Source organism: Leptonychotes weddellii, chromosome 12, assembly GCF_054177405.1.
Source record: "Leptonychotes weddellii isolate Sample4059 chromosome 12, ASM5417740v2, whole genome shotgun sequence".
Lineage (NCBI taxonomy): Eukaryota > Metazoa > Chordata > Mammalia > Carnivora > Phocidae > Leptonychotes > Leptonychotes weddellii.
In genome coordinates, this window is record NC_138380.1 from 76,261,169 (window position 1) to 76,274,455 (window position 13,287).

Sequence of the window (13,287 nt, forward strand, 5' to 3'; positions counted from 1 at the left end):
TTATAATTTTGACTTTTTGAGGAACCTCTGTTCTGTTCCCCACAGTGACTGCACCAGTTTGCATTCTCACCAACACCTGCTTTTTCTTGTGTTGTTGATTTTAGCCATTCTGACAGGCGTGAGGTGATAACTCATTGTACTTTTGATCTGCATTTCCCTGATAAGTGATGTTGAGCATCTTTTCATGTGTCTGTTGGCCATCTTTAGGTCTTCTTTGGAGAAATTTATGGCTTTTGCCCATTTATTAACTGAATTATTCATTTTTTGAGTGTTGAGTTTTATAAGTTCTTTATATATTTTGAATATTAACCCTTTATCAGATATGTCATTTGCAAGTACCTTCTCCTATTGCCTTTTAGTTTTGTTGATTGTTTCCATCACTGTGCAGAAGGTTTTTATTTTGATGTATTCTCATTAGTTTATTTTTGCTTTTGTTTCCCTTGCCTTAGGGACCTATCTAGAATAAAGCCGTTACAGCCAATGTCAGAGAAATTTCTGCCCGTGCTTTCTTCAAGGATTTTTCATGGTTTCGGGTCCCACATTTAGGTCTTTAATCCATTTTGAGTTTATTTTTGTGTATGGTGAATGAAAATGGTTTAGTTCCATTCTTTAGCATGTTGCTGTCCCCTTTTCCCAAGACCATTTGTTGAAGATACTCTCTTTTTCCCACTGGCTATTCGTTCCTGCTTTGTTGAAGATTAATTGACCATATAATTATGGGTTCATTTCTGGGTTTTCTATTCTTTTCTATTGATCTTTGTGTCTATTTTTGTGCTAGCAACATACCGTTTTGATGACCACAGCTTTGTAGTATAACTTGAAGTCCAGAATTGTGATGCCTCCAATTTCACTTTTCTAATACTGCTTTGGCTACTCGGGGTCTTTTGTAGTCCTATACAAATTTTAGGATTGTTGTTCTACCTCTGTGAAAAATGCTGTTTTGATAGAGATTGCATTAAATGTGTCCACTGCTTTGTATAGTACATTTTTTTTTTTTTAAAGATGTTATTTATTTATTTGACAGAGAGAGACACAGCGAGAGAGGGAATACAAGCAGGGGGAGTGGGAGAGGGAGAAGCAGGCTTCCCGCCGAGCAGGGAGCCCGATGCAGGGCTCGATCCCAGGACCTGGAATCATGACCTGAGCCAAAGGCAGACGCTTAACGACTGAGCCACCCAGGCGCCCCAAGTATAGACATTTTAAAAATATTCTTTCAATCCATGAGCATGGAATGTCTTTCATTTCTTTGTGTCCTCTTCAATTTCTTTCATCAATGTTTTATAGTTTTCAAAGTACAGCTCTTTCACCTCTTTGGTTAGGTTTATTCCTAGGTATCTTATTAATTTTGGTGCAATTGTAAATGGGATTGATTCCTTATTTACTCTTTCTGCTGCTTCATTATTGGCATATGAAATGTGCAGATTTCTGTACATTGATTTTGTATCCTGCAACTTTACTGGGTTGGTGTATCAGTTCTCACGGTTCTTGGGTGGAGTCTTCTGGGTTTTCTATATATAGTATTGTGTCATCTTCAAATAGTATAAATTTTACTTCTTCCTTGCCAATTTGGATGCCTTTTATTTCTTTTTGTTGTCTGATTGCTGTGGCTAGGACTTCCAGTACTAGGTTGAATAAAAGTGGTGAGAGTGGACCTCCTTGTCTTGCTCCTAACCATAGAGGGAAAGGTCTCAGTTTTTCCCCATTGAGGATGATGTTAGCTGTGCATTTTTCATATATGGTCTTTATTATGTTGAGGTATTTTCCCTCTAAACTTATTTTGTTGAGGGTTTTTTTTCATGAGTAGATTTTGTACTTTGTTAAATGTTTTTTCTCCATCTACTGAAATGATCATATGGTTCTTTTTTTTTAAGATTTTATTTATTTATTTGAGAGAGACAGCAGATGGAAGAGCAGAGGGAGAGGGACAAGCAGATTCCACACAGAACACAAGGCGCAATGCGGGGCTCAATCTCAGGACCCCGAGATCAGGACCTGAGCTGAAACCAAGAGTCAGACACTTTAATGTGTTGTTGCACTTGGTTTGCTAGTATTTCGTTGAGGGTATTTGCATCTAGGTTCCTCAGAGATATTGGCCTATAGTTCTCTTTTTTAGTGGTCTTTTTTTAGTGGTTTTGGTATCAGGGTAATGCTGGTCTCATAGAATGAATTTGGAAGTTTTCCTTCCTCTTGTATTTTTTGGAACATTTTGAGAACAGGCATTAGCTCTTCTTTAAATGTTTGGTAGAATTTGCCTATGAAACCATCTGGTCCTGGGCTTTTGTTTGTTGGCAGTTTTTTGATTATGGATTCACTTTCTTTCCTGGTTATCAGTCTGTTCAAATTTTCTATTTCTTCCTGTTTCAGTTTTGGTAGGTTATATGTTTCTAGGAATTTATCCATTTCTTCTAGGTTGTCCAATTTGTTGGCATATAGTTTTTTCATAATATTCTCTCACAGTCCTTTGTATTTCTGTGGCTGTGGTTGTTACATCTTTTCTCTCATTTGTGATTTTATTTTTTTGGGTCCTTTCTCTTTTCTTTTTGATAAGCCTGGCTAGAGGTTTAACAATTTTATTAATTCCTTCAAAGAGCCAGCTCCTGGTTTCATTGATCTGTTCTGTTTTTTTGTGTTTTGGGGTTTTTTTGTTTTTGTTTTTTTTAGTTTCTGTATCATTTATTTCTGCTCTAATCTTCCTTCTGATGGCTTTAGGTTTTGTTTGTTGTTCTTTTTCTAGATGCTTTAGGTGTAAGGTTAGGTTGTTTTTTGAGATTTTTTTTGTTGTATTGCCATATACTTCCCTCTTAGAACTGCTTTTGCTACATCCCAAAGGTTTTGGACTGTTGTGTTTTCATTTTCATTTGTTTCCATGTATTTTTTAATTTCTTCTTTGACCTCCTGGTTGGCCCATTCATTGTTTAGTAGCATGTTATTTAACCTCCATGTATTTGTGGTCTTTCCAGATTTTTCTTCTGGTTGACTTCTAGAATGGTCCATGTGCACTTGAAAAGAATGTGTATTCTGCTGTTTTAGGATGAATGTTCTGAATATATCTGTTAGATCCACCTGTTCCAGTGTGTCTTTCAAAACCTCTGTTTCCTTGTTGATTTTCTGTTTGGATGATCTATCTATAGATGTAAGTGGCATGTTAAAGTCCTATACTATTATTGTATTATTATCAATTTGTTCCTTTATGTTTGTTACTGTTTTATGTATTTGGGCGCTCCCATGTTGGGTGCATAAATATTTACAATCGTTGTATCTTCTTGTTGGATTATCCCATTTATTATTATATAGTGCCCTTCTTTGTCTTTGGTTACAGACTTTGTTTTAAAGTTTAGTTTGTCTGATACAAGTATTGCTACTCTGGCTTTCTTTTGACATGTTTTGTATGATAAATGCTTCTCTATCCCCTCACTTTTTTTTTCTAATAGAAAAATATTGAATTAATGTCATAAGTTGGGTGCCTCGGTGGCTTAGTCGGTTGGGCGTCTGCCTTTGGCTTGAGTCATGTCCCGGAGTCCTGGGATCGAGACCCATGTTGGGCTCCCTGCTCAGCGGGGAGCCTGCTTCTCCCTCTCCCTCTGCCTGCCGCTCCCCCTTCTTGTTCTCTGTCAAATAAATAAATAAAAAATCTTAAAAAAAAATGTCATAAGTTTCAAAACCAAAATTCAAAAACAGTTACTTAGACATAACCTCTAAGTTTCACGATTTCATTGCTTTATAATATTTTGCATTAAGCCTTTCATTGTCTTTTTTTTTTTCAAATTTTTATTTAAATTCTAGTTAAGATAACATATAGTGTGGTATTGTTTTCAGGAGTAGAATTCAGTGATTCATCATTTGCATATAACACCCAGTGCTCAACACAACAAGTGCCCTCCTTAATACCCATCAACCATTTAGCCCATCCCCCACCCACCTCCTTCCATCAAACCTGTTTGTTCTTATTGTCTGGTTCCCTCTCTTTTTTTTTTTTCTCCTTCCCATATGTTCATCTGTTTTGTTTCTTAGATTCCACATATGAGTGAAATCATATGGTATTTGTCTTTCTCTGCCTGACTATTTCACTTAGCATAATACACGCTAGCTCCATCTATGTCATTGCAAATGGCAAGATTTCATTCCTTTTGATGGCTTTATCCCTTTTATTTATTTTTTTTAAGTTTTATTTAAGTAATCTCTACACCTAACATGGGGCTCTGATTCATGACCCCAAGATCAAGAGTTGCATGCTCTTCTGAGTGAGGTGGTTTCTGGTTTAATCTGCAGGTGGTTTGAGGTTTAAAATGAGTCTCTGGCAGGCAACATATACATGGGTCTTGTTTTTTTTTTTATCCATTTTGACACCCTGTCTTTTGATTGGAGCATTTAGCCATTTAAATTCAAAGTAATTATTGATAGATACGTATTTATTGCCATTTTATTAGTTGTTTTGTGGTTGCCTCTGGAGATTTTCTCTGATCCTTTCTTGTCTTTCTCTCATGTTTTGATTTTCTTTAGTGACATATTTGGATTTCTTTCTCTTTATTCTTTGCATGTTTATTAGTGATTTTTGATATATGGTTACCATTAGGTTTATATGTAGCCTTTTTTTCACACAACAGTCTATATATATAAAGTTGATGGTCATTTAAGTTTGAACCCATTCTTTTCTCCTCTCCTCCCCCATTTTTAGGTATATATTATTACATTTTATATCCTGTGTGTGTGTGTTCTTGATTTTTTACAGAAATATTTTTACTGCTTTTGTGTTCCCTACCTTTATACTGTCATTTTTGGTCTCTCCTATCCACTCAAAGAGTCCCCTTTAATATTTCTTGCAGGGCTGGTTTAACAGTTTTTAACTCCTTTAGTTTTTGTTTGTCTGGGAAACTCTTTCTCTCTCCTTCCATTCTGAATGATAGCCTTGATGGATAGAGTATTCCTGGCTGCAGACTTTTCCCATTCAGCATTTTGAATATTTTATGCCATTCTCTTCTGGCTTGCTAAGTTTCTGTTGAAAACTCTCCTGCTATCTTTATGGGTTTTCCCTTGTAATTTACTAACTTTTGGCTTACTTTTAAGATTTTTTTTTTATCACTATATTTTACAAATTTAATTACAGTATGTCTTGGTGTGGGCCTGCTTTTGTTGATTTAGGTGGGAATTTTCTGTGCCTCCTGGATCTGGATGTCTTTTTCCTTCCCCAAATTAAGGAAGTTTTCAGCTATTATTTCTTCAAGTGAATTTTCTGCCCCTTTTTCTCTCTCTTCTTCTGGGACTCCTATAATACAAATGTTATTATGTTTGATGGACTGAGTTCCCTAAATCTATTCTCGTGTTGCATAATTCTTTCTCTCTTTTGTTCAGCTTCATTGCTTTCTATTACTTTGTCTTCTAGGTCATTGATTCATTCCTCTGGTTCTTCCAACCTGCTGTTTATTGCACCAGGTATGTTTCTAATCTCATTTATTGCACTCTTCATCTCTGATTCTTTTTTAACTTTTATCTCTGTGGTAAGGGTCTCACTGATGCCTTCCATTCTTTTCTTAAGTCCAGTGAGTACCCTTATGATCATTGCTTTAAATTCTCCATCAGGCATACTACTTATATCTGTTTTCACTTAGATCTCTGGCCATGGCCTTATCTTGTTCTTTCACTTGGGATAAATTCTTCTGTCTTCTCATTTTGTCTAAGTCTCCACCTGCTTCTGTGTGTTAGGAAAGTCAGTCGTCTCCTGCTCCTGAAAGTAATGGTGTTATGAAGAGATCACGGTAATGTCCAGGGCCTGGCACTTCAGGGAGTGTCTCCAGTGTGTGCGGTGTGCTCTCTGCTATTGTGTTCTGGCTGCTCTATCCTTCAGGCCAGTTGTCTGCACAGGCTCTCCTTGCCTGCTATGGGCAGTGTGTGGTCCTTGGCCAGAATGTGGTGAGTTTTAACTAGGTGTGCTCTGGTCTGTTTGTGAGACCTGTCACCACCACCACCAAAAATGAGGCCCTGCAGAACTCACTGGTTGGAAGAAGTAGTATGGGCAGGAGTTTGTGCTAGTCTTCTGGGGAGGGGCCCACCATGCTGGGACTAAGGTAAGTGTGACTGAAAGGGCAGTTCCACCAGAGTGCAGGGGGATGGGGCTTAGCACAAGAAAGTTAGGCAACCAGTGTCCACACTGTGCTGCTTTCCACAGGTAGCTTTATGTTTATGCTGGGGGCGGGGGAGGGGAAATGGCACTGGCCAGCTCCTTCGTTCCCGGAGAGGAGTCTCCATGAATACTGCCACTCTGGGATACACTCTGAAAAAAGCAATTAGTCTCCCCACCGGGTGCTCCAGGTGCTCTTCAGATCGCTGTTTCCATGCTGTATGCCCGCCCCCGCCCCAGGTTGTTTGCCTACCTTCTCTCCAGCACAGTGCTCTCTAGGCTGTATTCCAGCCAAGTCTGCTGACCTTTAAAACTCCAGGCTTGGGGGCCTGGGTGGCTCAGTCGATCCTAGGATCGAGCCCCACATCAGACTCCCTGGTCAGCAGGGAGCCTGCTTCTCCCTTTCCTGCTCCCCCTGCTTGTGCTCGCTCTTTCTCTCTGTCAAATAAATAAATAAAAACTTAAAAACAAAACAAAACAAAAAAAACTCCAGGCTTTAAGCCTCACAGGTTGCAAGAACTCACAAAATTCAGCCCCTCTCACTTTCCAAACCAATGGCTACGAGGAAACATTCTCTTTGTGCATTCCCTGTGACTCCTCTTTCTCTCTCTCTCTCCCTTCTGTGCAACCACAGTTACCTCCCCTCCACAGCAGCCAGGATCTGTTTCTCCCCTAAACCATGTCTCCGCACTTCCTACCTTCTTCAACGTGACTTCTTCTCCACCTTCAGTCGTGGAGTTTATTCTGCCAGTCTTCAGGTCAATTTCTGGGGTACTTAGGATGATTTGATAGTTATCTAGTTGTATTCATGGGATAAGGCGAGCCTAGGGTCCTCCTACTCCACCATCTTCCTGTCTCTACAGAATATACTTTCAAGGAGAATAAAAGAGAGTGTGGATTCTATCATTAACTAACTAGGGCAACCTTGGGCAAGCTTCTTAACCTCTTTTGTGGTTTCAGTTTTTTTACCTGGTAAAATAAGAACTGGACAAGGTGGTGTCTAAGGTCCTGTTTCACTCAGGTCATTCATTCATTCATTCAGTCTGAGATTTTTCTATGTATTAGGCACCGTTTTATGTGCTAGGCCTATAGTTAAAATCTCATGGAATTCCTGATCTTAAGGTAGTAATTCTCAAGGTGGTGAGGACTGACAGGTGAGGCAAATTTTCCAAATCGTTTGGGGAATATCTTTTTGAAAATATACTGCCTCCTAGATCTGCAGTCTCATCTCCAGGAGGTAAGCTCTGTGGGGAGCCAGTGTTATTGATAAGCATTTGTGATATCCTTTGTATAGGCTTGGCAGAAAAAAAGGTTGAGAATTAGTGTTCTAAGTGATACAGCAATTCAAGGAGGTGCCAATCATGGGCTCTATTTTGCAGTCTGAAAGGAGATTCATTAAAAGAGCCAATTCTAAGCTTAAGGTAAGTTTGAAAGTACACTTGAATTAACAGCCCCTGATTTATTAAAATCCTATGAACGCTTGTACCAATTAGGTAATAGAAATATTAGAATGCTTACCCATCTTATTTTTGGCCATGATCTCTCCCGCTGAATTCATGTGGCAAAATTGTTAGATTAAAAATACCACTATCCTTCTGACAGTGAGTTTTACTATCCCAGGCCACAGCCAGTTTTCTGTATTTAAATACAAACAAACAAGCAAAAAAAAAAAAAAAAAATGATATGATAGCATTTTGGTGATGAAAGACCTGCATATGTATTATTATTCTTTCATGTTAAGAATCATAACAAAATCTTAAATGTCAGGGAGTTTAAAAAAATTTACTTCCATTCTCCTGAAATCTAAGAGTTATAACTAAAGTTCATGCTATAGTAAATACAAAATTACCATAGAAGTGTATATGGATTGCAAATGGGAAAAAAAACAAAACAGAAAACACCTCCAGCTTGACACTGTCAGCATAGAATATTTTATTTTAAACTTGCTGTTCAAACTTTCAAATACAACACATGTGGCAAAGAAACAACAGTTAACACACAACATCTGCCACAATTCTATCTTTGAACTGCCTTTTCTATATTATGTGATATGTTACAATTTCTTTCGATTTCTTACATTCATGGTATTCTTAAAGGCAGCAAATGTCAATTTTTCTGCTTTGAAACAGTTCCATTAATGTTTTGAAATTGCTTAAAATGACAACTTTTTCCTTTTGGTATTCTACTGCTGCCCACCTTAGTGACATAATTCATATTATTTATAGGTCATTGAGAGGTATACTGTACTCAACAAATCAACTCCCAACTCTAAGTTAAAATGAACTTCAATCCAAAACACGCATACTCAGCTACCTTTCTCAAAAATATTTCCATTCTGAAATAAGTTTTTTTTTTTTTGTGAGATACAATAGTTTTATCTTTTATTCCTAACAGAACTCATGCTGTACTTTTTTTCTCAAAATATATTTGATATATTCTGTGCAAAATGTTAAGTTCTGTATAGGTATGTACCTTATTCTGAAAAAGTTTATAAAATATAATTCCTAAAAACAACCTCAACATTAGACAATAGAGGAAGAAGAAACGTATCAAACAAAGCCTAATTTTTCACATGAGAAAATAAGTATGTTCTTAAAGCTCCAGTAATACATTCCTTGAAAAAACTCAGAATGCACTTTGGTCATTATTAAACATATGAGAACACAGGCAAATAAAACAAATTGCTTTTGTTGTTTTCTACACAAAAAAAATACACTACACAATGAGGCTGAATTGAGGCTGATCAAAAGGAATGGTAAGAGCAAAGAGATATTATGACATGGCTCTGTTCTCTACGCATTCCTGATCTTAAGATTACGATTTGGGGATTAAAACGGCACCAATCAAATAAATCATTTACAATTAATTATTTTAAATTCCCTAAAACATGGTAAAAAATGTGAGGATATTCAACATGATACACCTTGCACCAAGAAAATTCTATACTGTTTCAAATAAATTCTTTGTTTTAGAAACTAGATACCCAGTTTAAAAAAAATTGCAAAAACATTTCATGTTTCATGTAATTCCTAATATATTCTTGATTGTACAAATGTAACAACTTAAAATCAAGGCCCAACGTAAGATACCATCATATTCACTCTATTTACCTAACATGCCAACATGGTAAGTTCTCATTTGGACACTTGGCAAATTGCGGGTGTGTGTGTGTGGTGGTGGTGGTGGGGAGGGGGAGTAGGTAACTTTCCAGGTTAAAAGCATCTAAAATAGCCCTTATAAAATTGGGGGTAAGGGGGATGCACCAGGTTAAGTTTAGAAGATAGAATTTGCAAACTGAAGCTCTTTTCTGAAAATCTGGATATAGTTTTAATAACTAGCAATCAGAGGAATATTTTATTGGTTCTTAACCTTATTCTTAAGTTGTTCATTTGAGTGTGTATACACTATAGTGTACCATGGGGAAAAATTATTTTACTTGAGTAAACATAATGTACTTTAGTAATATCAATAGGCACTTCACTTGTGAGATGAGTGTATACCTCACTCAAAAGGATACCATATCATGCCCTAGTACACTATAACATATCCCATATAAAGATACGCATTTAAAAGTAACAATTTTAAAAAGTGCACATTTTGAGCATGCACAGTTGGAGCTGTGCAAACAGCCCAGTGTTTCAAATAAATACAATTATTACTAGTTAATTTTTATCAAAATATCTTACAGTATGGTAACCATTTACAATTATTGCTCTATTAAGAGTTTTATCATCAAAGAGCACTTGTTGACCTGTTATGTAATACCATATATATTAATACTGAAGGGTGTGTAACTGCAGCTTAATCAGTGTAGATCCTGGCATTGTTCCAAAATAATTCAAAAGAAACCCTGACTGGATCTTGATTTACCAAAGAAGATGCTTCCTGTGTCTAGCTGAGTCCAATGCAATATTCCAAAGTTAAAGAAGTTTTCCTTTCAAGTAAGGCAAGTTCACGGCATTGATGGAGAAACAGTGCTTAGAATGGCTTCTAGTCTCACGATTTGTTATTTTGTCAACTATTTATGAACAATTACCAGGATCTCAAGTATCTGGATATCAGTTTTATCACCCTTGCAACAACTAAGTACATCAATGCTAAAAATAAAATATAAAGACTAAAATAAATGTAAAAAAAAACAGTGAACAAGTAAAATAAATATAAGAATTGCACAAGACAGTCTGATGTAAACACTTCGATTTCCCAGCTGAGACTCCTGAAGCAAAGAGTCAGTGACTGCTTGCAGGCAGCTTAGTTGGTACTCTTATTCTGGAAAAGAGGCTACATCTTCTTTTCTCTGAATTGTCATGATTTAATCTTCCATAGCTAGTGAAAAAATAACAGAAGTAGTAATCATTAGAGTCAGTTTTACTACTGCAAATTACTAAATTACATCACATAATGCTTTTGTTTAAATTTCATTCATAAACAAGAGTAGGTTCTACTATTTTAAACTCCTTTATCCCTGTGTTTTCAAGAATTCACCTTAAAATAAAAAAGTGAAAATCAGATTTCCCCTGCTTTCTTTTACTGAGAAGTAGCAATATATACATACTACTGGTATAATATGAATATGTTAGAGGATGTATGTACTGCTATATAATAAATATCACTTTTAGCTAAAAAAAGAAATAGGGCTCTTCTTTTCCTTTTTTTATCACCTATATTAGATTCAGATTATATAAGTAAAAATAAATCCCTTTACTTATTCTATACAAGAGTCCTATTTGTATGAACACTGTTCCAAATTAGGCATTCCGTCAGCATTATAAACCAAGAATATTATTCATTCTTTGCGTACAGTATTACTAAAATGACTTCATCACTGCGCATAGGTGATCTCTAAAGAGTAATGGGGTAAAATAAATGTCACAAAATATAACAGGGCACTAAGAAATAAAAAATACCAGGAAGGTCTTACCTTTAAATTAAATCCAAGCAAGTCACTGATAACACCAGAGACAGCTGACAGGATGACAACCTGGGTGATGTTATAAAGCAGTGGATTCATTGTAAGCCCATACAATCTAAAGGGACTGTCCAATTCCTAGCAGAAGAAAAAAAACCCATGAGTCTGGAAACTCATCAGGAATTACCAGTTAATGGGATGGGTTAGCCTGGTGATGGGTATTAAGGAGGGCACGTATTGAATGGAGCACTGGGTGTTATACGCAAACAATGAATCATGGAACACTGCATCAAAAACTAATGATGTAATGTATGGTGATTAACACAACATAATAAAATTTAAAAAAAGCAAAAAAAAAAAGAATTATCAGTTAAACTAATTCAGGGCGATATACAATGAGAATTTTCAAAAACACTTTCAAAAAACAGTTACTAATCATGGGTACTTTTAGAAAGGATAAACTCGATTAAACTTGAAAGAAGTAAATACACTGTGGTTTTTTTTTTTAGAAGGGATTTTCATTAAAAGAACTCTATAACCTATATTTGTAACTCTAATTCCTGTCTCGAATGAATGACTAGTAAAGTGTCGGTCCAGTAGCTACCAAGGGGTTTGGAAACATTTTCTAAGATAAGAAGAGAAAATGGAAGGTTTTTGGAAAAATCAGAAAATTAGCCAAATTTTCTGCCATTATTAATACATACATACATAAACTTCCCTTTGAGACCATTACTTTTCGAATATAAGAACTGACTGATTCCAAGATTTAATATTCTTTGATTTATTAATTCTCGGATTTACAATTACAGGGCAGGCCCTGTGTTAGGCTCTGGGAAATTAGGATTCAGTCCCTGTGCTGAAGGACTTTATGGTCTAACAGAAATGCAAAATAAACAATTCAGCTGTGAGCCTCCCACAGAAGAGGTGTGTATGAAACGTACAGGCCCTGGAGGGAGGAGAGAACAGGCATTCCGCAAGACACATGACAACATGGCACCTTTGAATGGCTACAGGTTGCTCCGCATTTGAGAGCCCAGGGGCAAGGAAAGAAGTCCTTCAAATTTATAAAACCACTGAGGTAAGGGTCATTCTTTATGCAGATTGTACTGACACAATGGCACCAGTGGAATTTAATTCGGGGAGAAGTGTATGAGATGTGCAGGTGAGAAAGACCACCGGCAGAGGGGCAGCAACGTGGAGGACCGGCTGGAGAGCCGGAAGACCAGAGGCAGGAAGGCCTTGAAGGTTCAGTGGATAGTGAGACAATGAGGGTCTGACTCAGGGCAGGACTGACAGGGAAGCGGGGATGTACTGGAAACTATCTGAGAGGGTGAATCAATGGGCCTCAGAATTTCTTGGCAGGGAAGAGGGAGAGAGAGGGAACAACCGATGTTAAGTCCCTGGTTTCTGAGTAGAAGACTGTGTACAACTGTGTGTGATCAAAAAGGATCACACTGTTGTGCTCTGTACTTCAGTTATCTCCTATGTCTCTCTACTCGGGGACTGAAACTGCTTCTGAGTCTCATCCTGTCTAGCGTAGTGCCTACACTCTGAAGGTACTGCACACATGAGACAAGCCCCCCGCCCCTTCAGAGCCTTGTCGGTGCCAAATGTACGCTGTGAGGCCACACAGCCCATTAAGACTTTTTAATTGAAGAAATAATCGTAACACTGAGACACAACTAATTCTGTACCATTCTCTGAACACTTGTAAACAACTCTAAGAATTCATTCAACTTGCTATAGAAATTGAGATTTTAAACGACATTTTCCTTTTAAGAAAGAAAAGCATTACCAACACTGCAAAGCAGTGCTAAAAACATTTTATTGAATTACCTCCAAGGAGTTATTATTATGAAATCAGATATTTTGAAATTATATTCTTTTTGATTGTTACAAAAAATGATTTGAAAATTTAAATGTTTACTGGTAATATATACTTATTATAATTATTATGTATTACTACTTTTTAAGCTAACTCAGGCCAAGCAGAAGACTGCTCTCAGAAATACAAAATGAGAAAATTTCCAAGTTAACATTAAATCTCCCTTTTTGAAATCTATTTTAAGTTCTAGGAGGCATAATTTCCAAAGATGCCAACCTCTACAATACTTTAAACATTATTAAAGTCTTAAATTTTTAAAAGTTATTAAAATTTCAAAATGAGATGATTTGGATTACTTTGATTCATTTTACAGTAAGTAAAATGTACATGGCATAAATGTGTTCAAATATAATTTGGAAACAGTTTGGATAATCATAA

General features: G+C 36.6%; 1 protein-coding gene across 5 annotated transcripts in view; it reads right to left on the bottom strand.

The window, feature by feature from the left end:
• Positions 1–8,023: 8,023 nt before the first annotated feature.
• PHTF2 (putative homeodomain transcription factor 2) overlaps positions 8,024–13,287 on the bottom strand; it is a 112,874-nt gene continuing 107,610 nt past the window's right edge. For all 5 annotated transcript variants that reach the window (XM_081799663.1, XM_081799659.1, XM_081799660.1 and 2 more), the window contains 2 exons: positions 11,037–11,162; positions 8,024–10,441 (listed from right to left, as the gene is read on the bottom strand). In XM_081799663.1, the coding sequence (XP_081655789.1) occupies positions 10,421–10,441; positions 11,037–11,162 (147 nt within the window). In that variant the 3' untranslated portion in view covers positions 8,024–10,420. The remainder of the gene's footprint in view (positions 10,442–11,036; positions 11,163–13,287) is intronic.